The sequence below is a fragment of the Eleutherodactylus coqui genome, chromosome 3 (genome assembly GCF_035609145.1).
Source record: "Eleutherodactylus coqui strain aEleCoq1 chromosome 3, aEleCoq1.hap1, whole genome shotgun sequence".
NCBI lineage: Eukaryota > Metazoa > Chordata > Amphibia > Anura > Eleutherodactylidae > Eleutherodactylus > Eleutherodactylus coqui.
The window spans coordinates 69776733-69802767 of record NC_089839.1 but is presented as its reverse complement, the minus strand read 5'-3'; the positions used below and the strand labels follow the sequence as shown (position 1 = coordinate 69802767).

The following is a 26035-nucleotide window of genomic DNA, read 5'->3' as shown; positions in this document are numbered from 1 at the left end:
TAATAATCGAGTTGGGACCCATTAGCTTTTCCTGTTTTTGACATAATTAATGCCTGTGCCAAATTTCATGTTTCTACGACATCGGGAAGTTGGAGATTTAGTGGCGAGTCAGTGAGTGAGTGTCAGTCAGTCAGGGCTTCAGTGATTAGATTAGATTTAGATTGAGTTTACTGCGTTCATATAGGCTGCCGTATCACTTGTGTATATGCACCAGCCTGCAGCTGAAGTTTCAGTCTCAGTATTAGTTGACCTGAAGTAATTCCACTACTCCACATATTCCATATAGCCTTCTGTAATGGCTGATTTATAGCATATAGCAGATCAAGGGATGATATACAAACTGTTACATAAGCTGCTGATGTGATGATAGATATCTGTGAGTAACGAAGTCCATGCTGGCTTTTGCTTCTTTAGGTTATTTTTGGTTCCTGTTGTTTCTGCCCACAAGTGCAGTCTGCAACTTCCCCTTGAGAAAAAAAGCAGATGATTACACTATAAGGATGTGCTATACCATGCTACACACAGGAACTAGGCTCTGTACGCACTTCCATATGCTGCTTCTGTCATAAATTCTGGAGAATGATAGAACCTGTTATAGTCAATAGGTTCCTTCAGGCTCCGCCAGGTTTTTTGCATTTTGACAGATTCGGTGGCCATTTTTTTTTTGTTCTGCTCTATAAGACCTCTTTCACACGGGTGACAGCGATATCACCGCTAAAATCGTGGCAATATTGCAGCTCTGTTCCCACAATTTTGTAAGATCAGCGATGCATTTTTCTTGAAAAAAACCATGCATTGCTTCTACCAGCGAAAAACTCGCACCATTTTATTGTGAGATAGTTAAACCCTACCCCTAAAATAAGCCCTAGCTGCCTTCCCTGGAAAAAAGCTCCGCCATCCGCCCTGCAGTCCTCGCTCACCCACAGAAGATGACTTCCTGGTTGCGGGATTAATAAATCCTGCCTGCAGGAAGCGATTGCTATGATTGGTTCATCCAGTGCTACTCAGCCAATCAATGCAACACTGGATGAACCAATGTGAGGCAGTTCATCCAGCTCTGCATCGATTGGCTGTACAGAGTTTGGCGTCGGGATTTATGAATTGGCCAGTTAATGCCATGGCTCAGCCAATTCATAAATTTCACATCCACAACGCGCTGGCTGTTGATTGGTTCATCCAGCACTGCATTGATTGACTGTGTAGTGCTAGATGAACCAATCACAGCCATCGCATTGTTTTATCCAGCGCTGCATTGATTGCCTGAGTAACGCTAGATGAACCAATGAGAGCCATCGCTTCCTGGAGGCGGGATTTATGACTCTTGCGACCAGGAAGTGATCTTCTGTGGGCGAACGAGGACTGCTGGACGCTTGTAAGAACTCCGGAGAGCAGCGGGAGGACCCGGACCGAGCTTGCTAGTTAAGTATGCACCTTTTTTTTTTTAAGGAAAGGCAGCTAAAACTTATTTTAGGGGTAGGGAAATGTATCGCATGAAAAGCGCTAGTTCATGAGATGCGATGCGATAAACAAGGAGGTTTGCTAGAGAAACATGGGATACAAAAAAATAGCAAATGACTTAAATATTGAACATGCCGTATTTTTTTTCTCGCAACATAGCATCAGAGAAAACATCGCAAAAGTGAAGGAACCCATTGGAAAGCTTGGGCTTCACATACATGCGATTTGTAGCGCTGTCGCATCGCTAGAAAATCGTGCGATTTTGTGGCTCGTGTGAAAGCAGCCTAAGGATACATACACACGTTTTGCGCGTTGCAAGACGCATACAACTTGCACAAATATGAACTCTATTCTTTTGAATGGAGTCATACACATGACTGGTTTCTTTTTTCCCCTCCCAGCGATGCTGCAAGGTAAAAAATAGCTGCACGTTCTATTTTTTTGCGTCCCTCGGAATACATCGCCCATTGTCTTTAATGGCACAGTAAAGTGCACGCGAGTGCGATGTGATGTTTCCTATTGAAAACAATGGGAAACACATACCGATCCTCTGCTGCGCGTGAAACAAGCAACGGAGGATTGGATTTTCAGAGAAGTGATGTGGGGCGCTTTTGCATAGAAAATGCCTCGCATCCGCGGGTAAAACACACATTGCCAGTGCGATATCGGGCTGCGTTTCTCGGCCCAATATCGTGCTCGCCCGTCTGAAGGTAGACTAACCGAACAAAAAGTCTGAAATATGAGCAGAGCCTAATTGAGGGATAATGTTAAAGTGTAGTTCTACGAGGTTTGCCATTAGTTAGCTCACATCCTAATTCTGATGTTCGAATTTCATGAATGGTCAACATCATCAGTAGTGATAGGTTACACTACAAATAACCCATTAGGCCCGACTTACCTTAGGCAGTCTGGTGTAAGAGCACTATTACACAAGCACCGTTAACACTCGTCTAATACCGCTAGGGTTACGGTCCTACATAGTAACCATACAGCGGCGATACCAGCAGCCGTTGATGTGGGTCCGTGTGACTGACTGGTGAATGGTCTTCACTGACAGTTGTTAATGGCAATGGGTTTACCTAAAACTGTGCAGCCATTAAGAACTGACAGCCAGCAAAGTCTTTATATAGCAGTCAGCTACACAGAATGCGCATCACCGGCGAAGTTATCCATTTCTGCAGCCGCGTGGTAAGCGCTACGTGGGGCTGTAACCTTCGTATAGTCCAGCAATTATCGGGTAAATGGGGGTGCTAGTGGCAGCCTAATGGTGCTTTTACACGGAACGATGACAGAGTTCGCGCGTGCAGCCTGTTTATACAGGCAGATAAGTCGTTTGCTCCCAAGTCATTCACATTCACTATACTAGTGAATGAGTACAACTGAATGATCAGTTTTTAAACTGAACAACTAGCGAATGAGCTAACAATGATTTTCATGCTTGCATAAAATGAGCAAGACGAGAACGAATTATCATTCATTGTAGGTTGTGTTTACATGGAATGATGATCGTTCAAATTCGAATGTTCCAGTGATTGTTTTTTTTTAAAGGATACCGTTCCATGTAAAAGCACCCATAGCCAGTTTCACGTGCTCCTGGTGATCTCTGCCCCTGAACAACCCCACACTATGAACAGGTTATATGTGGAGCACAAGACCTCACCCATTCTCTCCTCTACCTCGCCTGCTATATACACTCCTCCATGGCCCTTCTGTCTCTGGAGGATTGTGTTTCGCATGCAGGGGAGTAGAGAATAGATTGTGCAATGTTAGTCAGCTTGTAAAAGAGGGGCATGCTGGCAGCTGTAAACAGGGACAATATCTGAGAGGGGAGAAGAATGGCGGCATCTGTATACCCTTGCATTGGTAATCCTGCCCACAGCAAAGAAGCATGAAAACAACTGTACTGCACAGAACTGGGGCCGATATTGACCCTTTGCAATCCAATTTTGGATTCAGGGTATCCAAGGGGGGCTTTCTCTTACTACCATTATACAATAATGCCATCTGCTGGCTAGAGCCAGTACTGCGGTATGGGACAAGCTGGAGAGGCCCCGACAACAGAGCGGCCAGTAATATACAGAAAGAATACCCTGCCGAACGTCTTCCAACATCGGAACCATACAGCCTTCAATCAGAATGTCTGAAGACATCAGACAGTGGATTGGAATGGGTTAACAACCAGAAATGCCTACATCTCAGCGCGCATCATCTGGTGAGTATTCAGAGAATTTTAGGTACTTTTCTGTATTTTCTATGGGCTAGGAAATATATATTTTTAACTAAAGCCATCAGTAAATCCTGAAGGGTGGCTATTAGAGATTAGCGAGTATACTCGCTAAGGCTAACTACTCGAGCGAGTAGTGCCTTAACTGAGTATCCTCACGCTCGTCTCTAAAGATTTGGGGGGCGGGGAGCGGCGGGGGAGAGCAGGGAGGAACGGAGGGGAAATCTCTCTCTCCCCCCCGCTCACCGCCGCAACTTACCTGTCACCCGCACCTGCAGCCGAATCTTTAGAGACGAGCGGGGAGATACTCGGCTAAGGCACTACTCGCTCGAGTAGTTAGCCTTAGCGAGTATACTCGCTCATCCCTAGTAGCAATGTAAAAAAGAAAGATTTATCTGCACTAAGTGAATCTGGCCTGAATGCAATAAAACCGAGCAGCAAGAGCTCCACGCGTAGGGTTGTCCTCTGCAGACCCTCATAGGGCCTCGCACATACTGTTTTTCTTTTCAAATTCTGTGCAAATCCAAAAAAAAAGTAGTATACTCTATTAGATATTAAGGCCTCTTTCACACGGGTGATATCGCAGCTGTGTTCTATGCGATTTTCTCGCGGTGATATCTCGATTTTGCGGCGCTACAAAGTCACACAACTTAGTAGCACTCTTTTGCCGGGATTTTTTTTGAGGACTTGAAATATTAGCCCTACCATGAAAATAAGCCCTGTCTGCATAAAAAAACCCCAATAAACAATACATTACCTAACAGGCGCTGTGCGCTCCGCCGCTCTTCTCCTTCTGAAGCTCCACTGCACACTTGTTTGTAGTCTTTAGCCAGCACTTCCTGGTCAGGGGGTTCAAAAATCCCGCCTCCAGTAAGCGCTGGCTCTTATTGGTTCTCAAGCGCCGAGCCTCAGTCAATCACTGCAGCGCTGAATGGCTCTGATTGGTTCATCGAGCGCTACAGTGATTGGCTGAGGCGCGGTGCTGGAGAACCAATCAGAGCCAGTGCTTCCTGGAGGCGAGATTTATGAACCCCTTACTAGGGAGCTTCAATTGAAGGCTACAAACAACTGCAGAGGACCTGCTAGAGGAGAAGTGCGGTAAAGCGGACAGTGCCTGTTAGGTAGTGTATTTTTTTGTTTTTTTTAATGTAGCTAGGGGCCAGGACTTTTTTAGGGACAAACAGAAGGACTTACTACTGTAAAAGTTGCATCACACCGCACGAAAACCAAGATTTCGTGCAGTGTTATGCAACACAAAGGAAGGCTCCATAGGGAAACATGGGCTACAAAACTTATCAAATCGCTGACTTTTTTTTCTCGCAATGTAGCAGCCTACATAATATCGCTAATGTGAAGGAACCCATAGGAAAGCATGGGCTTTACATACATGTGATTTGTAGCGCTGTCGCATCGCCAGAAAATCGCACGATTTTGTCACTCGTATAAAAGCGGCCTTATGCTTACCTTCCCCACCGTTCCCCCTGGTGTCAGCGCTGAAACCGGCCACTGCAGTGCATTGAGTGGCAAGCTAAGTAGTCCCCCCACTCTAAGTTAAGTGTGCCGCTCACAGCGCTGACACTGGGGGAATGGCAGGAAGGCATGTAAAAAACGTACAGACTTAGCAGGTCACCTACACTGAGCAGATAAGCTTCATTTATAGCACTCAAAGGAGCTGACAGAGTCTCTTTAATGGGCCTCATTTATCAAAACTGGCTCAAAGAAAAAGTGTATATTGCCCATAGCAACCAGTCACAGCGCAGCTTTCATTTTACCAGAGCAATTTCAGAAAACAATGCTGAGCTTTGATTGGTTGTTATGGGGAACAAAGAAAGTTCTTCTTTTAGATGTTTTTTATAACTGAGGCCCACTATGTTCTGTGGCGTATGCATGGGGCCTAAATATATGTGACATACTTGTTCCTGGAGTTGATTCTGAAATCTTTGGCATATTGACTGCAGTTCTTCTATTGTCCTGTTCTTTAGTTGTAGTTGTAACCGGCTGTCTTCAAGGGCCGCCATCACTGACTTACACTTCTCACACTCCTGTAGGAATAGAACATTTATATTAAGATGGAACCTGCCAGGTCCTATAAGGACCATAATCTAAGGCGTATAAGATAGGGGGTCGCTGAGTCGTGGGGGAGTGCTCTTTATACTTACCTGCCTCCCCGTTCCTTTGTGGTCCACCCTGAAAGCTGACGTTTGGTATGCGCATCGGACTCATCTCTTCTCTCACTGTTCATACACTTCTGTTCTGTGTGTGCACATGCACTGAGTGAAGAGATAAGTCCGAAGCATGGAGAAAGGAGGATAGCGGAGGTGGGCAAATATACAAAGCACCCCACCCTCTCCTATCAAAGGAATCGGCAATTCCCTACCCTATCAGCCTATAAACTTAGTTTCTGATGCTCTCAGGACCTGGCAGGTTCCCTTTAAAGAGGGTGTACCAGAAAACACTTTTATTACCAATCCATAGGACAGGTGATAAAAGTGTGATCAGTAGGGGTCTCACCACTGAGACCCCTGCTGTTCTTGAGCACAGGGTCCCCATGTCTCTCTCTGTCACTGCAGGTTCACTGCACCCACTGCATCGAGGTCAGACTGAATACAGTGGTGGCTGCAATTCCACTGATTTCATTGGAGCTGATGGAAGCAGCTGAGCACAGGCACTCAGCTATCTCCAGTAGTCCCATTGAAAGTGAATGGAGCAGCACCGTGCATGCACAACCACCGATCCATTTAATCTCACTGCAGGAGTGCAGTAAGCACAAAATGTGGAGATGAAGGGATACAAGACCCCTGTTCTCGGGAATGATGGGGGTATCAGCGATGAATAGGTGATAAAAGTTCCCTTTAAGCTGAATAAGTAAATATTTCTGCACACGTCTACTTGGAAAATTACAAATTTGTATAATCCTGGTGCTTAGCTGCAGTAACCTAAACTGAAGGATCTTGAAACACACGTGATAGACTTGTCCACCACTCCATACAACTCCTCACTGCGGAGGGGGAAGGGATGGTGATACAACGCTGTAGTATTTATCACATAAAACTATTGTACATGCTTGACTAAAGGCCCATTTACACAAGCCGATGATCGCTTAAAAAAAAAAAAAAATCACTAGTCGGTGATCGTTTTAGCGATCATCGGAGCGTCTAAACGCGCGCCCATCGTGTGCTTTTCGTGCACTGCTAGCTGATTGTTAAATTCAGTCCAACCTAAAAATCGTCCTTCAGCCTTATCAGCAGTTCTCTATGGGTGGGGGGTGGGGGGAATGCTGATAGCATTGTTTCCCCATTGAGAACAAAGGATCTGAGCACAGATAATAGCCCTTGAGCTGTTAGCTGTGTTCAGTGAAGGCTTCATTTGCATACAGAATTGGTACTTGAGTAGCTGAGTAGCTACTTAATAGTTTATGCAAAATGATTGCTCAAAGCTGTCACTCAAACTGTTGTTTGAGCGATCTTTGAGCAATCATCTGCTGGTGTAAATGGGCCTTACGTTACTTGCTGGATGTCAAGGGGCCTGCAATTTTTCACAGACGATTAGAAATATTTCTATATGCCTAAGTCAAGGATGACACAACTCTGCTTGCAGAAACAGAAGCAGGTCTGAAGCAGCTGATATGTAAGATTAAAACTGAAAGTGAAGAAAATGGGCCTATATCCGAATCTAAAGAAAAGTGGTCAAATGAAAAACAAAATCGACAACAAGGCTGTAGAATGCGTGTGAGATTTCATCTTCCTTGGCTCAAAAATTGACGAGGCTGGCGAATCCATGAGATAAAGCGTAGGATAGCATTGGGGTGAAGCGCAATGCTAAACATAGACAAAATCTGGAAAAGCAGGGATATCAGTACAGCAACTGAATGAAGGCTAGTGCAAACCATCATATTCCCCATAACCACGTATGGATGTGAAAGCTAGACTGCGAAAAAAGCTGATAGGAGGATTGATGCGTTTGGGCTGTGGTGCTGTCGAAAGCTGCTGCGTATGTCCTGGATGGCGAGAGTAACAGAGAAGTCCTGAATCGTATAAGACCCAATATATCACTGGAGGGTGAGATGACCCGACTCAAACTCACGTATTTTGGCCATATAATGCGAGCAGAGTTGCTAGAAAAATTTATAACGCTTGGACAGGTCAGTGGCAAAAAAAGGCCTGGCCACCAAAGGACACGATGGCTGATACTGTCAGAGCTGATACTGGCATGGATATCACACAAGTGAAAGAAGCAGCGCAAAGCTGAAAAACATGGAGGGAGGTCGCCTTTAGGGTCACCGAGGGTCGGAAACTACTAAACTGATTAGGACAAGTCAAGTATCCACTAGACCAGTGATTCACAACTAGGGTGCCGCTGTCCACAAGCTAGGAATGATGTAGCCGACATTAAATGGGTTTTCCAGGCAGCGCGGGCTACTACACAGGGCTCAGAGCAACGCTTCCGCTCCGACCCTGGTGTATCCCAGTGCATGCTGCTTGGAAAACCCCTTTAGGCTGGGTTCACAGGATGGATTTGCCATGGAATTTCTGTGCGGACCCCCCACAAGGAAATTCCGCAGCATTTACAGTAGCAGCAAAATGAATGAGATTTTGAAAACCTTGTCTTTAAGCTGCGGAAAAAAATCTGTACAAAATCCATGTGGAAATAAACACGCGGTGCAGAATCCACAGCGGAAAATTGCATTGGTGTGGATTTTGACTCGAAATTAGCTGCACTTGCGCAGCTTATTTCAGAAGATACCGCGCTCCCTCCCAGCTCCGAAGTCATCACGCTCTCAGCACCTCCTTCACCGGGCACATGGCAGGCTCTAGCAGCATAGCACCGCTAGTCAGGGGATGCGGTAGTGGCCAGAGGCCGTCCGGTGCCGGAATTACCGGAGGTAAAATGATGCACATGATAACCACACCCTGACAGCCCCCTCTTTTTGGCAGGGGTGTTCCAGGGCTGAAAAGGTTGGAAAACACTACTATGTGTTAGGCTATGATCATACAATGTACTGCCTAGCACAATTTGTGTACCCCGTTTATTACACATACACCAAGTCGAGAAGCTAGGTTCTAGTTGCACTCAATATGTTATTTTATTCCATAGACACAATGGTAATGCACTTGGAGCAAAAATGGACCAGATTTATCTGATTTTCATGAAAACAGAATTCCAGGTAGTGTGAATATTATCAAGACAATGATAATTATAGATCACATTACTGAAATGCCTATGGTGACAATGGAGCCTTACATGTGATGAAACACTATGTCTCCTCAGCTGTCCACGGAGCATATGAGCTTCCTCTGCTAATCGCTTCACTTCCTTCTGAAGGTCTTCTATCTGCTTCTGATGTTCCCTATAAGTGAAGGAACAGACAAGAAACGGCGGTTTACTTTGTCGTTGAAAATACAGGATGCTTCTATAACTCCCACAGAAATGAACAGAGAAGCCACCCTCCATTCCCCTCCTACCTAGATATGGCAACCAGTGTCCACCTTGCAAGGTGGGACTGGGGTTTATAGACCCCTGTTCTGTAAATACGTGCAGGTCCCACTACTTAATATGCCATAAATTTCAATGATGAGAATAACCCTTTAAGGCCCCAGAATAGGTGATGACACCACAGCTTGGGGCTTGGAGGGCATAAAACATTTCTGAGGAGCAGGCTTGGCTCATGTCCAAGGTGTGGTGAGCCTACTTTTAAGCACCGCAGCGGGCATTGATGGTGCAGGTATGAATTCAAAATGGACAACTTCACCGGTTTGGTGACATCACGAAGTCAGTAAAACATTAATGTTGATGTCATCCAAGAAACTGTCAAGGATTTGGGCTGGTGGGTACCCTGTAGAGCAGTAGTGGAGTGCATGTGATGATGTTATAATGGATCATTGCCTGACATGCTCCGTATAAGGGCCCAGAACAGGTGGTGATGTCGCAGATGGCAGAGTAGTTGGCATTGACATCACATGACGAGGGGTGCCAGCCCTATAAACTTCTGGGACTCACAGCTGTCTGGCAATTGCTCTCAGAGCCGAAGGGGCACCACAATGGCTTATGATGTTGCAGGCGTGATGTCACTGGGGACACACTCTTTACCATATACATTTGGACACCTGGTACCATCACAAGGTACAAAGTGAACCGCCATAAATGCCAATCTCCAAAGTAGTTCACAGGATGAAATACGTTTTGTGAATTATACCAAGACTTGTCTTTGAAAAGCTCTGAGATCTGCTGCTTCAGTTTATTAATCCTTTCATCCCTGGTGTTCACTTCTATTTGACTTTGCTCCCGGAGTGACGCCAGGGTCTCTTCATACTTTACAAGGGAGGAAGCACGGCAGGTGAATCTGTGTGTTACTACCATACATAAAGGTGACATGTGACAAGTCCGTACTCATACCTGATCCTGCAGTTCTCGCATGACTTTTTCATAATGCTGGATCCGTTCGTCCAATAGCTGCTCCTTCTCTTTCACTAACCTCTGGCTCATTTCCAGCGACTGCCTAGTAGATTTATGGTCATTTATTTGGTGCTCCAGATCCCTGGTGAACTGCAGAGTCTGCAAAGAAAGAATAGGCTCTTACATATAAGACGTATAGATGGGTGCTAGATGCCACTGTTAGACATCCGTCACACAGATCTGTCAGCGTAGGCTATAATGGCATCGATTTAACGGATACGTCATGAAAAGCTCATGACGTATATATTTATTATAAAAAATGTGAGGGCCCCTAGGCCCAACATGGTGTGCACCAGCCGCTAACTCTACCACTAGTTGCATAAGGCCGTCTGCACATGAACTGGTCAAATTTTGCATGCGGAATCCGTCCCTGACCGCGGCCACCAACCCTGTGTACCTGTCATTTTCTTCTTTCTTCTGTACTGCAAATGGTCTGGACGGCTCGGCGTCAAACATGCGCTATATAGATTCTTTTTAAGTGTTTATTTTTGCCACAATGTTGTTAGGCAATGACTTGGCTCCAGCGACCTTTCCACAATGTCAATTATGGAAGCGCCACGGGTCGCACAGCTCCTATTGACTTCAATAGAAGCCGCCTGTGCGGAGCCCACACGAAAATAGAGCAGACTGCAATTTTTCCTCTGCAGGTGGAAATCACAATTGATTTCCGGCCGTGTGCAGGAAGCAGCTCTTCTCCATAGGCTGCAAGGAACAGTGTTTGCTGCGGATTCGACGCCCGCCCCGGATTCCGTAATGCAAATCTGTTCATGTGCAGGCGGCCTAAGTAATATTATATATCAAGAGGGGAAGCCATGGATTCTGAAGCCATATTTAAAACATTACAGGTCTGCCATTTATTTATCTGCTAGTCGAGAAAAAGGTTCTGTGGAGTGAATTCTGCCAAATTTACGAAGAGATGTAGTTAAAAAATGACCCCCTGCGTCCCCTTTCTGAAAGATCTTCCGCTTCATAAAAAGACGCATCTATTTTACAACACCTCTCAGATGATCTGCAAGTTGAGACTGTGCCTCCTTCCAATTCATTTCCGTTTGACTAGTGGGAGAATATACATATGCTTGCTCGTTGCTGAAGGGCCTCAATGACATCCCAATACTTAGACTTATGTAAGCTAATCTTCTGTATATAATGACCACGTATAAATGCCTTCATGGCATCCCGCACCACAGACACTGACGAGGAGACAATATTCTAATCTGAAAAAATCCCAATTTAGCCTCCTGCATTCTAGCATTAGCATCAAGCTGGTTCAACCAAAAGGGATTTAACCTCCAAACTCTATCCAAACCAAATCCCCCACCATTCATAATCAACAGCATAGTGGAGAGTGATCAGACACAGTTCATGGTAGATCATCTCTACAGACATAAGGAAGCGTAGACGGAGTACCTAATGGGAGATCTGTTCTAGAATCCTCAACCTCCACAGATCACATAAACCTACTGTCATTAATAAATGTGTGAAGCAGTTGGGGAAGGAGAAGCCACAATAGGGCCTTCATTAAAAAATTGTCCACAATTAACATAGGAACAGCAGAAGATACACTATATGGACAAAAGTATTTGGATACTGCAGAAAATCAGCAAATACTGAGTTTGCCAAACGGCATGCTGGGAAGGGTATGGATAAAATAAAAAAACTGCTAATTTTGTAATAACTATTCATTCATCTGATCGAGCACTTGTGGGAAGAACTGGAGCGACGGGTACGACAAAGCCACCTACACAACAGTCTCTTCTTACAAGGAATGGCAAGCTATTCCTGCCCAGACTTACAGAGAACTCGTGGAAAGTATGCCTCAACGTGTTGCCGCTGTAATACAAGCAAGAAGAGGGCCGACATGTGACTAAATAGAAGAATAAAGCACTTTTTGTGACAAACATGCAGTGTCCAAATACTTTTGTCCCTATAGTGTACAGGTACAAATTCCATCACCTCCTTAATACATTAGCTGGACTATGAGGGGGGGGGGGGGTGAGGTATATTGCATAAAAGAATGTTTTTTTTTGCACAATAATACGTTTAAGACAAATAAATCTCCCCATAGTATCTATAAAAGATGACTCACATCTAAAAGAGATACTTTTATGAATCAGTGCACTTACTCTTCGCGAATGACCTGAGTACACAGAATAAATGAATATAACCATACCGAATAGTGAAGCAAGTGAACAGTATTCATTGTTAAATGTGTTTCCAATAGACAAACAATAGCTGGTTCAAAATGTTGAACAGACGAAAAGACAGTCTTCTAGTTTTATCCCCCATACCCCTCACATTCCACACAATTATGTTAACCTCTTGTACCATGGTAAATGATATTCATTATTTATGTTTTACTCATACAATTTAAAATTGCAGCTGTGTTGTATGTCAGAGGAGCAGGAGAGAGGAGGGGAAGAAGAAAAAAAAACACCCTGCCACACCCACCCCATTACACATATACCCATATTCCCTAGGGCTCTAATGACCTAGGTGTAATGATAATGGGCGAAAAGAATCCCAATATCACAGTAAGGTCACATATACTAAAAAGCACTACCCAGGAACCTGCCACCTATCTAACAAATGTAATTTCCTGCAATTAGATACTCTACCGATAATCCACTAATAGAAAGGACTACTTATAACTGTTGTTCATGTATATCAATCCAGGAGGCGGCACCCTAGAATAAGCAAACAAAAATTTTCCCCCTGCATTACAACTCTCAGCCGTGTCGGATACAAAATAAGATAAGGCAGCTGTAAACCCCGTAACCTTCTCTTAATACCTTGAAACGGCATCCGTTAGTTTCGTATGTCCACTGACTTATCTGGAAACACAGCTATATGATGACCGTCCATAGTCATCTCTTTCATGCATCTTGCTCTCTTTAAAATAATGTCCGGATCTTTATATTGCAGTAGTGTTATCACAACAGTTCCCGGCGTGGCACCCGGTGGAGGTGGTTTAACAGGAACTCTAGGAGCCCTGTCCACAGCAAAGTAAAGTATCTTCCCCAATAGTTGGTTTCAGCCATCCCTCAACACATCATCTCAGATACAATCCTTCCACCTTTTCTGGAACCCCACTAAGTCGCAAATTGTTTCTCCTTAGTCAATTTTCCAGGTCATCTGCTTTATATTGAAAAGTATGGACAGACTGCTGGCATTTACTAGATATATACTGCATCTTCCATTTCATTAATACGTGTCTCTACTTTAGACAATCTTACAGTAATTTTCTGCAAATCGTGTCTTATAAATCCAACATCCTCTTTTAGGCTACCAACCTAAGCAAAGTGGGAAACCCAAACAACATTACTTTTAGTCACAGCTAGAAAAACATCATGTAGAGTAGGCTCATTTTACATAGACACACCACTAGCTTGTGCTGAAGTGGCCTGTATAACAGCATTCACAGAGGCAGATGAAGCATATAAAACAAGGCCATGTTTACCCTTCTCAATTACAGAGATATCATCCGGATAAGCCATCAATAGCTGAACGGCCGGCGTCCGTCGCTCGGGACCCCGACCGATTAGCTGAGCGGGCGCATGCTGTCAGCACTGCAAATACACAGAGGTCGAAGCGGAAGCCTCTGCGCCAAACTCCATATAGTGGCCAGCGCTTGTAACTGCAGGGGCGGACCCCGGCCGATCAATTATTGATGGCCTATACTGATGATAGGAAAACCCCTTTAAGCGAGCAAATTCCTCCAACCTGTTTGTCGCATCAGATTGGTCAAAGCTTAGTATTCAGTATTACCTCTGATCTTGCATGGGAAGTCTCATGGTTCAAAGTATTCGCTGTAGCGTTCATGGATGCCTGAGCACCATCATGAAGCACACATGCACCACCGGATTCTTTCCTCCTCATCATCGCAACTCAGCTAACTAACAGTTAAACAACAGACAGGCCTTACAAGAAACCAGCCATAGCTATCACTGCTCTTTACCTCTCCAGTCCTCAACTCCCCCACAATAGGAACTGTGGTGCAGCACTACCAAAAGCCCAGGGACTAGCAAGGCAGCCAGCATAGCAGAATCAAAAACACAGCCTCAGCCAAAGAGCGAAGATAGCAAGCTACCAGAACAGTTGGCAGCTCTCCTGGTGTGTCTCCACTGCTCACATCACGCTATAGGCCATACCCCCTACCCGTTAGATGCAATATCACATGCAACACATGTCGCTGTGTTGCTCTAGCCTAAATACTGCTGACCGCACCAACTTCCAAGAAACCATGCCCATTTGTCAGGTCAATTTTCAAATTTTGGTAAGTGAAAAAAAAAACTGAAATTTTTACGCAATTTTGGCAATTTGCAAGATCTTTTGGCACACTCTATGCCAAAATCTGGAGCAACCTACTGAATAAATGTTGGCGCAGTGTCTATATTTTATTTTTCTTACTACAAAGTTGAAATATGATTGGCCAAAGCCTGAAACTACTTACATACAGAGAGATTGTGATAACATTTCCTCTCCCGATTCCTCAGGGGCGGGGAGTCACACTGAGACCTTAGGTAGATTCAGATCTCCGGATATAACAATCTCTAAAGGCTACCGAGCTGGGTTAGTGGCGGTTATGTGTATATATGTGGGGGCACCAATATATTTGGTGATTTGAGCCACATGAAGTTTCCATGGGATATGTTATCACCAGAACTAGGCGGTACTGCAGCTTCAGGAATATAACCTAGTGTAGAAATAAGCTATTAAATACAGTTTTCACATTTTTAATGCTTTGATATCTCTCTTTAAAGGCGATGAGCCAACATGCACAACCCCTTTCACAATGCGGGGCCAAGGGCAATCGGCTAATTGTGCCAGGTCCTGCTCTCGGCACTCATGGCAAACTACTAATTCTTCTAGGAAAGCCGCCAGTCACGAGGCCCTTGCTCTACGATGGTCATATACCCTAGTAGGGCGTATGAACATGGCAGAACCACTTTACTGGTAAAACCTGACGCTTCGCTTTAAGAGCCAGCAGTGAATGGGTTATTGCTCATAAGTGCATAGAGCTGGGTTTCTGAACGTATCCTGCTGATGAATGGGACAGGCTGTGCTTGGTTAATGTACGCTACAAATATCCTAATCCAATATTTATTGATTTACAATAAAAATAATGATACGGGTCACATTTAGCGCATCACTTGGGAGCATTCTGTATGAAAAGAAATCCATAATAGCTGACGGTACTACTGAATCATCAAGCCTGGCTATCATTTTTCTCTAACTCTTGGAAAACTTCCATTCATATTTTTACATTAAATTGCTTATAAAAGCTAGCCGCATAATACCGCCAACTACGCATTTCGGAAATTTTTTTGAAAGGCAGGTAGACTACTCAAGATGGTGAGTCATTCAGACTGGAAATGAGCGAGAAGATCTGAAATGCACGGACAGACCTTAGACAACCCAATGTACTGCCTGCAACTGCGTACCACTTATTATCACATATACTGGGAATGGCCACTTAATTAGAGACACCAATCAAGTAGTACGTTGGACCACCTTTGGCCCTTAGAGCCGCATCATGCTCGTCATGGCATAGATTCCACTAGGTGATGAAATCATTCTGCAGGAATATTGGCCCCTGTGGACAGGAAGCTTCTTGCAGTTGCCACAAATGAGATGGAGGTGCTGATATGTTCTGAACAGCTGGCAAGAAGGGTTCAACGATTCATGCTGCTTGTGCCAAACTTTGACCTACCATTAGCACGGGGGAACAGAAATCTAAACTCATCTGACCAGGCGATATTTTTCTGCTCATCAGTCATCCAGTTTTTCAGGCTCATTCACAACGGGCTTATGTGTATTTCAATTGTGTAAACGTGCAGTATATTTATGTGCCTGAAATAAGCATATTCCCTGCAGATTGCACTTTTTTTATACGGCTGCAATGTGCTTGACTGTGCCTTGCTTGTTTGTCAGAATGATTCTTGACATCTTCTTTTGACCCCTTTCATCAACGAGTTCTTTGAGTTCACAGGATCCCATTTCTCTGAATATTGTCCTTGATTACACCATTCTCAGTATATTTCTACGGTAATACAGTTACATGAAAAAACCCCACAAGGTTGGCAGTGAAATCCTGGCCCTGGCTACTCTAGCATTAATGACCAGGCCTCGTTAAAAGTCACTCAGATCACTGGATTTTCACATTCTAATGAAGAGTCACACTTAAACTGATCCATGGAAAACATGATTTCATGTTGCACTCCGGGGTCACATGTCTTCTTATATAGCACTTTTTTCTGATCATGTAAGGTTGGTGTCTCGAAGAAAGTAGCTATTCAGTGTTAAAAAAACAACAAAAAACCTTGTTTAGAAATGCAGCGACATGATTTATGTCTGTATAACTATATCCGGATGTCACCAGCTAAAAATATGTTTATCAAATGGAAAGGGGGGAAATAACGTAGTCTGCAGAAACTGTAGGGCAAGTATCGCTAAAGCTAATAATGAATTGAGGCTTGCAACAGAGGCCAAAAGCAATAAAAAAGGATTTGGGGGTATGTCAAAGCAAAAAAAAGGCAAAGATGCTATTGGATGCTTACAAGATGAAAATGGCGAATTGGTTAAGAATGATGTTGAGAAGGGCGAACTTTTAAATTCTTATTTTGTATCTGTTTTCTCTCAGAAAGTAGATGGAACATCAACTGATCTTCCATGTGCTATTGGGGGAATAAAAGAATGCAAGCTATCTATAAGCAGAGAGATGGCGAGGGAACACTTAGCTAACTTAAATGAATTCAGGTCTCAAGGTCCAGATGAATTACATCCTAGGATACTAAAGGAAGCAGCGGAGGTAATTGCTGAAGCACTCGCCATAATCTTTGAAAATTCCTGGAGAACAGGAGAAGTCCCAGAAGACTGGAAAAGGGCAAATGTTATCCCTATCTTCAAAAAAGGGAAGAAGGTGGATCCAGGAAACTACAGGCCTGTGAACCTGACTTCTATACCGGGATAGATCTTTGAACAAATGATTAAACTGCATGTATGGAAGTACTTGGATGAAAAAGAAGTAATTAACCAGAGCCAGTATGGGTTTGTAACAAACAAGTCATGCCAGACAAATCTAATTTCCTTCTATGACAGAATCACCGACTGGGTTGATCAGGGAAATTCGGTGGATATAGTATATCTTGATTTTAGTAAAGCATTTCTAATGTTAAAAACGCATTGCACAAAAATTGCAAAGCACCAACTTGCGATGCGTTTTTAACATTAGAAAGACCCAATGACAATCGCGTGAAAAAAACGCAGTGAGGGCGCCCACCCACTGGCGTTTTTTTTCCCTGCGAAATTCGCAGCATTTTTTTCTCTGCAGGGGTCTATGGGACTTGTAATGTTAAAATCGCGATCGCGCAAAATCTCGATTTCGCGGTAAATTGCGATTTTGCGCGATCGCGATTTTAACATTACAAGTCCAATAGACCCCTGCAGAGAAAAAAATGCTGCGAATTTCGCAGGGAAAAAAACGCCAGTGGGTGGGCGCCCTGATATAGAGTGAAAAAAAACGTGCAAGAAAAACGCAAATGTGCAGGAGCTTAGTCAGACCTCATCTGGAATATTGTGTCCAGTTCTGGGCACCCCACTTATAAATTAATTTATAAAAAATAAATAAAAAAAAAATAAAAAAATCGAAAAAGCAAAAAGATAGGACATGCTGTCATTTTTTTATCGCAACATCTCATGAGGAAAGGCATCGCAAATGTGAAGAAAACCATTGAAAATCATTGGTTTCATAATTCCACGTTTTTACTCACTCTCGCATCGCACGATTTTGTCATCCATGTGAACCCCCCCTAAATATGCAGCATGCCTATTTATGCTGCGGATTTCTGTTGCAGAGTTTACTCTTTATGATACAAGGGATTCCGCAGCAGAGGTGCTTCAAAAACCAGGCCAAATCCGTACCAGTGCAGGTTTGCCCACTGTGGTTTACCAGCATAATTCTTTGCGGTTTCCATTGCGAATGCCCACAGTGATTATGTCGTGTGAGAAGGCGGCCTTAGAGGTTGGCCAACAATCATGACCTGTCCATTTGTGGAGCACAGAGTAACGGGCGAGAATTGACCAGGAGACTTGAATTACTGCAGATCCTAATTCCCACCTCCACCCCCCCACCCCCACCCCCCGCTGATATCACCTGCAGGGCAGATAGACAGGCATAATGATGATAACCACAGAGCAGCTTCAACAAATGTCATATCTGTAGCGCCACTGTACCTGGGTCTTGATCGTTCCATCTAACTCCGTAACCAGATGTTCTTTCTCTTTAAGACATGATTTCAGTGAGAGGATTTCCTTTTCTAAAACTTTTATTTTTGAAAGAAACAAATTTTCCTCATTAGATGACACCTAGGGCAAGAAAAACGTTCTTGGTCTCCAGAGTAATTCAATATTTCCATACTAGCGATATAAATAATGATGATGAGTGTTTACTATCAGATCTGCCCCCTTTATGAACAGATGAGTACCGCTACGAGCACTGCCCTCGGGGCTGCCCTGAGGCTTATTTTTGAGGATTTCAGCATTGAAGGAAAAGAGAAAGTGGTCATTTATTACACAATATGGGGCTTGATATGCGGCAAAAGGAAGGATTTTGGACAAAAACTAATTGCAAAAAAGAGCTAAAGAGTTGGGTTTTAGGTTTGACTCGAAAGCCAGCAGAATAGGTGAGAGTCTATTGTTCGAGGCATTGAATTTCATAAAGGGATCAGTTCTGGAGGTGAAAATGTAAGGAGCAGAGTAAGTGGAGAATGGGGGTATGTGTGGGGTTGCATTTGAAGATGTGTGTAGAAATGAAGTTGAAATCAAAATTAACCCCTTCAGTGGCGGGTTTCTTACCACTCTGTCGTGCCCACCAGGGCAGCTTTTTTAAATGAGCCAATCATTTAATATCCACTAGTTTTCCAGTCGCATTCCAAGAGCCATAACCTTTTCATTTTTCCATTGACACAGCCACATGAGGGCTTGTTTATGGCAGGACAAGTTGTAATTTTTGATGGCATCTTTTGGGTATATATAATGTATTGCATAACTTTTGTAAAAAAAAATTTGCAGGGAGATTGGGGAAAAAGAAAAATTCTGCCATTTGCTTGTTCGATTTCATACTGAGTTTATACAGGTTTTTTATGTTTTGCTATTTTTGCACATTTAAAACATTTTTTTTTCTTAAAGGTTTGCTTTTGTGTCGCCACATTCCAAGAGCCGTATTAATGTTATTTTTCCATTGCCAGAGCTCTAGAAGGCCGTGTTTTTTGTGGCATGAACTCCAGTCTTCATTTATCTACTTTTTAGGAATATGTAAAATTTTGATCGCTTTTTATTTAATTTTTTCTAGTGGCAAGATGAACAAAATCTGTAATTCTGGCATGTTTTTTATTTTTAACTGCATTCTCTGAGCAGTATTAATGATGTATTAAAGTAATTCTACAGGCCAGTACGATTATGCCAATACCAAACTATAATAGTCTGGTTTTTTTCGCTACTTTTTCACACTTAAAAAAAAAAATGATTATTTTTTTATCACTGCATTCAAAGATCCCTAGTGTTTTAATTTTGTTTATCAATGGAGCTGTGTAGGGGTTTTTAATTTGCGGGATGAATTATACTTTTTATTAGTACCATTTGTTGATCCATGCAGAATTTTGATCACTTTCTATTCCTTTATTTTTAGCACATTTAAATTTTTTGTTCCATGCCGTGCACCCTGCAGATTAAATAATGTACTGACTTCCTTCTCTGGGTCATTAGGAATGCAGGGATATCACATGTGTAACAAACTAAAGGGACAAAGGTGGGGTTTTGGCATTTTTATTTTTTTACTAATTTTTTTTTAACCTTTTTTACATTTTTGTCCCTTTAGTGGACTTGCATAATACTTTTTATTCTTCTAATACTCTACTATGCTGTGATGCTCAGACAGAATGCGGCATATAAAGGGTTAAACAGCGGAGATCAGAGGTTTTCTCCGTTCTCCGCTGTAAGAGCTGGTGCCCGGCTATCATCTGACAGCCAATCGCCAGCTCTCCCTGCCACAGGGACCATCGGCCGGCTTCTGACAAGCTGATGGTCTCTGTGGCAACCTGTAAACAGTGCAGAAGTTCAAAAAAAGAAGCGGGAAGTTGTCGGCAGATTGGTTATGTCTTCCCGCTTCTTTTTTAAAGTCCTGCACTGGTTCTCTGTAGGACTGTGCAGGCGGTGTATGTGCAGAACACAATGCCCCAGCTTATGGCATAGTGTTCTGCACAGTCCAATAGTGAAACATACCCTGGAAATCTTCCGGGCTATATCACTATGGGCAGTGGAGCTAGTCCCGGAAAATTTCCGGATGTGCCACTGAAGTGGTTAAACCCCCATTGAAAATTAGGTTTACTTGCCAAATTTACAAACTTTGAGCTGATTGCAAAAAACAATCAAATAAGGCCAATTTAAGTAGTTCAACAGAACTAATATGACAAATGGTTTCTCCAAATTCAACACAAAATGCCAATTTTAATGACTACTGCAGTCTCAGAATTATTCAACTCCTTCATGACAAGTGTCTTTAGTACTAAGTAGACGCCCTTTTGCTGTTATGACTTGCTGCAAACATAATGCATAGCCAGAGGCCAGCTTCTCACAGCGATCCTGAGGAGTCTTAACCCTATTCCTCATGGGCAATGTCCTTCAGTTCACTAATGATCTTGGGTTTGTGTGATGCAACCGCCTTCTTCAAATCCCACAAAAGATTTTCTAAGGGGTTCAAGTCAGGCAACTGCGATGGCCACTCCAAAGTCTTCGAGGATTTCTTCTGAAACCAAGCCTTGGTGGACTTTGAATTCTGCTTGGGATCATTGTCCTGTTGGAAGGTCCAATGGTGCCCAAGCTTCAGCTTCCTCAGAGACGGCATAACATTTTCTCATGGGATTCCCTGCTACTGGATAGAATCCATCTTGCCCGCCACCTGCTGCAGGTTTCCAGTGACAGAGGAAGCAAAGCAGCCCCAGAGCAGCACTGAGCCACCGCCATGCTTCACTGTAGGCAGGGGGATGTCTTTAGCATATGCTTCAGTCTTCCTCCTCCAGACATACAGCTGATCCATAGGCCCGAAAAGTTCCAGTCTTGTTTCATCACCCCACAAACCAGATTCCAAAAACTTCTGTGGCTTATTTGCATGGCTTTAAGCATATCAGAGTAGGCTTTTCTTGTGCTTTTGGGTCAGTTATGGAGACTTTCAGTATTTAGTATGCAGGTTACTTTGCAAATGGCAACCTTGGTGCCTGCTACCACCAAATCTTGCTTTCTTACCACCTGCCTCCTCGGGATTCTGGTGGCAGTTTCCACTTTCTGCCACGTCCAGGTAGTGTAGCCAGTGTTAGTTTTAACTTTGAACTTGTAATATAGTGGGGAGATTTATGAAACTGTCTAAAACAAAATCTGTCTTTGTTGCCCATAGCAACCAATCACATCTCAACTTTCATTACTCATAGTACTCTTGAAAACAGATACTCACTCTGTGATTGGTTGCTATGGGCAACAAATATTTTTTCTTTTAGACAGTTTTTATAAATCTGTGCCTATGCTTCCAACTGTATCTCTGGGCATATTCAGTGCCTCTTCTATCATTTTATATCCTTTTTGTTTTTTGGGCAAGACAATGATCTCTTCACTTATCATTACTCTCTTGACTTAGCCATATTTCTAGCATGCGATCAAAGCTCACAGTCAAATAAGCCTGAGCCAATCCAGGTATTTGATGTGTTTTATCTCAAGCGCACCTGATGCAACTAATGAAGCCCTTGATTAGTTGCATCAGGTGTGCTTGAGACAACATTTAATTTGCAAATGTGTGCTCTTATGAGGGATTCTATTCAGGGGGTTGAATAACTCTGAGACTGTAGTTGTCATTAAAAGTGGCAATTTGGAGAACCCACTTGTTATATGAGTTGTCTTGAGTTATTTAAATTATTCTTGTTTAGTTTATTTTTTCAAAACACCTAAAAGTTTGTACATTTAGTAAATAAACCTAATTTGAAATGGGGGTTGAATCATTTTGTTTCCAACTGTATATGTAGGGGTCAAGTTGTGAAGCTCTTTGTGTGTCAGTGTGGGTAGTTAAACTGGGACGCAATAGAGAACCTAGAAGAGAGGCATATTAGTTGGGCAGTAGAACTGAGGGTGCGTTCACACGAGCGCATAAACGGCGCGTGTTTGCGCCCAATCGTATATACGTGACCATCTGAGGCGTTGGTTTCGAATGTATTCGTTCGCACGGGCGATTTTACGGTGCGTAAAAACGGCAACCCGAAAAAAAACGGAACATACGTGACCGAAATACGCGCCAACGCATATTCGATGGCCGAAAAGATAGTTTGCAAACTAGGAACAAACGATAATACGCTTTCTAGCTCTGGTCATGATCGGCGAAAAACGTTCTTTCCGGCGATTATACGCTGCGGACGTGCGAACGTAAATACGCCTGCGCTCGTGTGAATGCACCCTGAAGATGGAACGCAGCTGATTGGCTGTTAGCCACAGAGGAGGTTGCGGTATTGTTTCTGCTAAACATGAACAGGAAATAGACGGGCATTAAGTTGATTCATGAGTGAGCGAAGATCAGACTGGGAATATGTGTTGGACTTGAAGCTACGGGAGGTGGTAAAAGTTTGGATGTGTTGTCTAATGAACAGATCACAATCTTACGTTATTTATGGGATCCAAAGAAAAGGAAAGTTTTTATCAAGGTTTGCCTTATCAACACAATGTTAACAAACCAGGCAAAGGGGATCCGCCTGGACTTGGGGAAGCTCGCACCTGGAAGGCTAGGTAAAGTGATAAAGTATAGGACCCTCTGTAGGATCTTGCCTTTGTTTTTGGCTGTAACAATAAGGCCGGCATCACACGACCGTATTTGCGCACAAAATATTTGCAGGTGCAATACGCCGAAACTAGAGCCCATTGATTTCCATTATTTTCCTGCGCATCTGTGCAGTGAAAAGAGCATTTTGAACTCAAAACTATTGACCATATCAATAGCTGAGATCATCGATGTATGCTTTTTGCATGCACAATTGTGCAAGACATGTGTGTGCAAAAAGTACACTAAAATACGCCAATTTGTGTGCAAATTTGCAATGCCAAACCATAAAAACATGCGGCAAAAACGCACAGAAACGCTCGTGTGAATGCGACCTAAGTGTACCAAATGTTATTACGCCTATTAAGGCCTGTGTTACACTAATGTATTTAACGAGTAAAATTTGGTTGTGCAAAAAAATTTGCAGCACGCTCTATTTTCCTGCGCACTTGCGTAGGGAATGAATACATTTTGAACTTTTTAAACTATTGGACATTTCAATGGCTGAGAGCATCGGTGCAAGTTTTTTTGTGCACACAATTGCACAAGAGTACATTAAAATACGCCAATTGGCGTCCAAATACACAACACCCATTCTAAAAAAAACGTGCCGCAAACATACTTACGCTCGTGTGAATCCAGCCAAAGGGCTTATTTAGACGACCGTATATCGGCTCAGTTTTCACGCCGAGCCGATATACGGTGTCCTTGTCTGCAGGTGGGGAGGATGGAAGAGCCAGGAGCAGGAATGGAGCTCCCGTCCCCTCTCTGCCCCTACACAATACTAGAAGTGGATTTAACCCTTTGCAGGGTCAAATTTGCAGCAGATCCATACACAATGTGCAGATAACACACAGGGACTTTGCTGCGGTTCCTCTGTGAAAAATATGCAGTGACTCCGCCCAATGTTCAGGAAATCGAAAATGGTCGCTTTTGATAAATGTGCTTGGTGGTGCAGTGTGGTAAAAGGCGCCCTTACCTGGACGGCCCTGCTGACAACACTCTTTCCAGGTCTCACAATGGTGGGAAAGCTTTTTGTTGTCCTCGTGACTGGCACGCTACTAACCGCTACCGGTCTGACATCTTGAATCCCCAAACCAATACCGGCAATGCTGGGCAGACTTGCTGATCTGTTTGTTCTGTGCGACATGACAGACATCGCGTCTGAGAACACTTTTGCAGTCGCCCTGGAGCCCCTTCTCTGCCTGGCTGTCATGTCTTCACAGCGGGGGTCCCGTTAACGCTGCCGGAGTCTTCACGGCTGTAGGCGGTAAATTAAGAAATCATTAGAGAGCGTCTGGATGAGAAGATTACTGGAGGGACTCATCTCCTCACTATGAAAACATAAGAGATAATAACATTAGCCGTACGTCTTCTGTACCTCAAGAAGTCTATTATTGGCGTAGGCTTAAAGGGGAAGTCCAGGCATAAGGTCCAACAGCCGCCCCACGACTATCGCTTCTGTGCTCTCACACAGGGGTCATTGCGGAAAGGTCACGGATTCTGCATCATCGCCTAGCGACAACGCTGGAAAAAAACGGGAAGAAAAAAAAATGGACTACGCATGTCCTACAGCTCGCCATGCGCACCATCCATAGTACAGCCGGGGAATAAGAAGCAGGTACGTGCGGATGCCAGCTGGGCACAGGGTTAGATTCCGCTGCGGGATTCCACATGCGGAATCTGACCCGCCTGTGTGCAGCCGGCCTCACATGGGCAAGAAAAATCGATTTGTGCGTTGTGAGGCGCATAAATCTCGCACGGATATAAACGCCATTCTTTTGAATGGGTCATACACATGTGACGTGAGGCAGGAAACAAATCGCGGCATGTTCTATCTTTGTGCATGCCCTCGCATTGCATCTCATTGTTTTCCATTGGGCCGGCGTCATCGTGGCGTGATGTGAGGTCTCCCCTGTGGAAACAATGGGAGAAACTCTGCCAAGGTGATAAAAGGCGGTTTTGTTACAAAAACGCATCCCATCCGCGTCAAAATCACATGTTGGCAAGTGCGATAGGCTACAAGCACGCGAGCGCGAATCGCAGACAAATCTGAACCGTGTTCTTTTGAATGGGACAGCCAATCACATCGTACGCCGTGCGCTGTGACATTTCCCATTGAAACCAATAGGAAACACTTACCGATCCTCCGACACGCATGAAAGAGCGCCAGAGGATCGGAATTTCAGAGAAGCGATGCGAGGCGTAAAACGCACGCTGACAAGCGTGATATCGGGCCAGGTTTCTCAGCCCAATGTCCTGCTCGCCCGTGTGAAGGTCGCCTCATCCTGCGTTTATACGGAACGATTAGCGTTCACAAAATCGTTCAAACAAGCGAAACCGAATGATAATCGTTCTGTATAAATGCCGCCAACGACGAATGAGAATCGGGAGGTTCTCGCTTGTCGTTCATAATAATCGGCGCCAGTTTAAACACACTGCCAGAGCGCGAACAAGGAGGTGATGAACAACCAGCGAAAGGCGAACAAATTAGTGGTTGCGTTTAGACTGAACGTTAGCGATCACTTTCGATTATTTGAAGGATAATGGTTCCTTGTAAAGGGGTCGTCAGCGGAGCCGCTCCATGCATCTCATTATCAGCCCTGTTACTATTAATGACACGGAGCCATGGGAGACAAAGGAATCCCAGGAAGAACCTAGCAGTAGCTTTATACTGGGCCTGACACAACTGATAACAGAGAACAACAGACTGCACTGCATCCACTCCTATAGAAGCGTAGAGCTGGTTTTACAGACCCCCACCACGTCCTCCCCCGTACACCGGCCTCGGTGGCTCCCGGGTGTGTCCTGGACATACACTCCGCCCCGCCCGGTTGCTAGGATACCAGAGGACGCTGCACCATAGCCGCTGCACTGCGGCAAGGCAACCAAGCTCCGTGCAACCAACCCCACTACGTGACGTCACGCGTGCCCAGCACATCCCAGCACATCCCCGCACTCCCTCAGATAGCTCCTTATGCAGCGGACGCATCCCTGCATTCTTATTGGTCGCTTCGTCTGACATCCCGCACGCTGATTGGCCGGCTGCTAGC

At 44.1% G+C, this 26035-nt stretch overlaps 1 protein-coding gene across 4 annotated transcripts; it reads right to left on the bottom strand.

The window, feature by feature from the left end:
• Positions 1-293: 293 nt before the first annotated feature.
• LOC136619759 (GRIP1-associated protein 1-like) lies at positions 294-25823 on the bottom strand. 4 transcript variants are annotated; one of them, XM_066594522.1, is made up of 9 exons: positions 25740-25808; positions 24364-24509; positions 23962-24243; positions 18368-18499; positions 10076-10234; positions 9876-9991; positions 8924-9029; positions 5596-5724; positions 294-466 (listed from the first exon to the last, which is right to left on the bottom strand). In XM_066594522.1, exons 3-9 carry the CDS (start codon positions 24196-24198, stop codon positions 416-418), a joined length of 930 nt encoding a protein of 309 aa, XP_066450619.1. In that variant the 5' UTR covers positions 24199-24243; positions 24364-24509; positions 25740-25808; the 3' UTR covers positions 294-415. The 4 variants fall into 4 exon arrangements, with proteins under 4 accessions (XP_066450619.1, XP_066450618.1, XP_066450620.1 ...); XM_066594521.1 differs by lacking the exon at positions 24364-24509 and having other exon boundaries at positions 25740-25823; XM_066594523.1 differs by lacking the exon at positions 24364-24509 and having other exon boundaries at positions 25746-25816.
• Between the last annotated feature and the right edge of the window lie 212 nt (positions 25824-26035).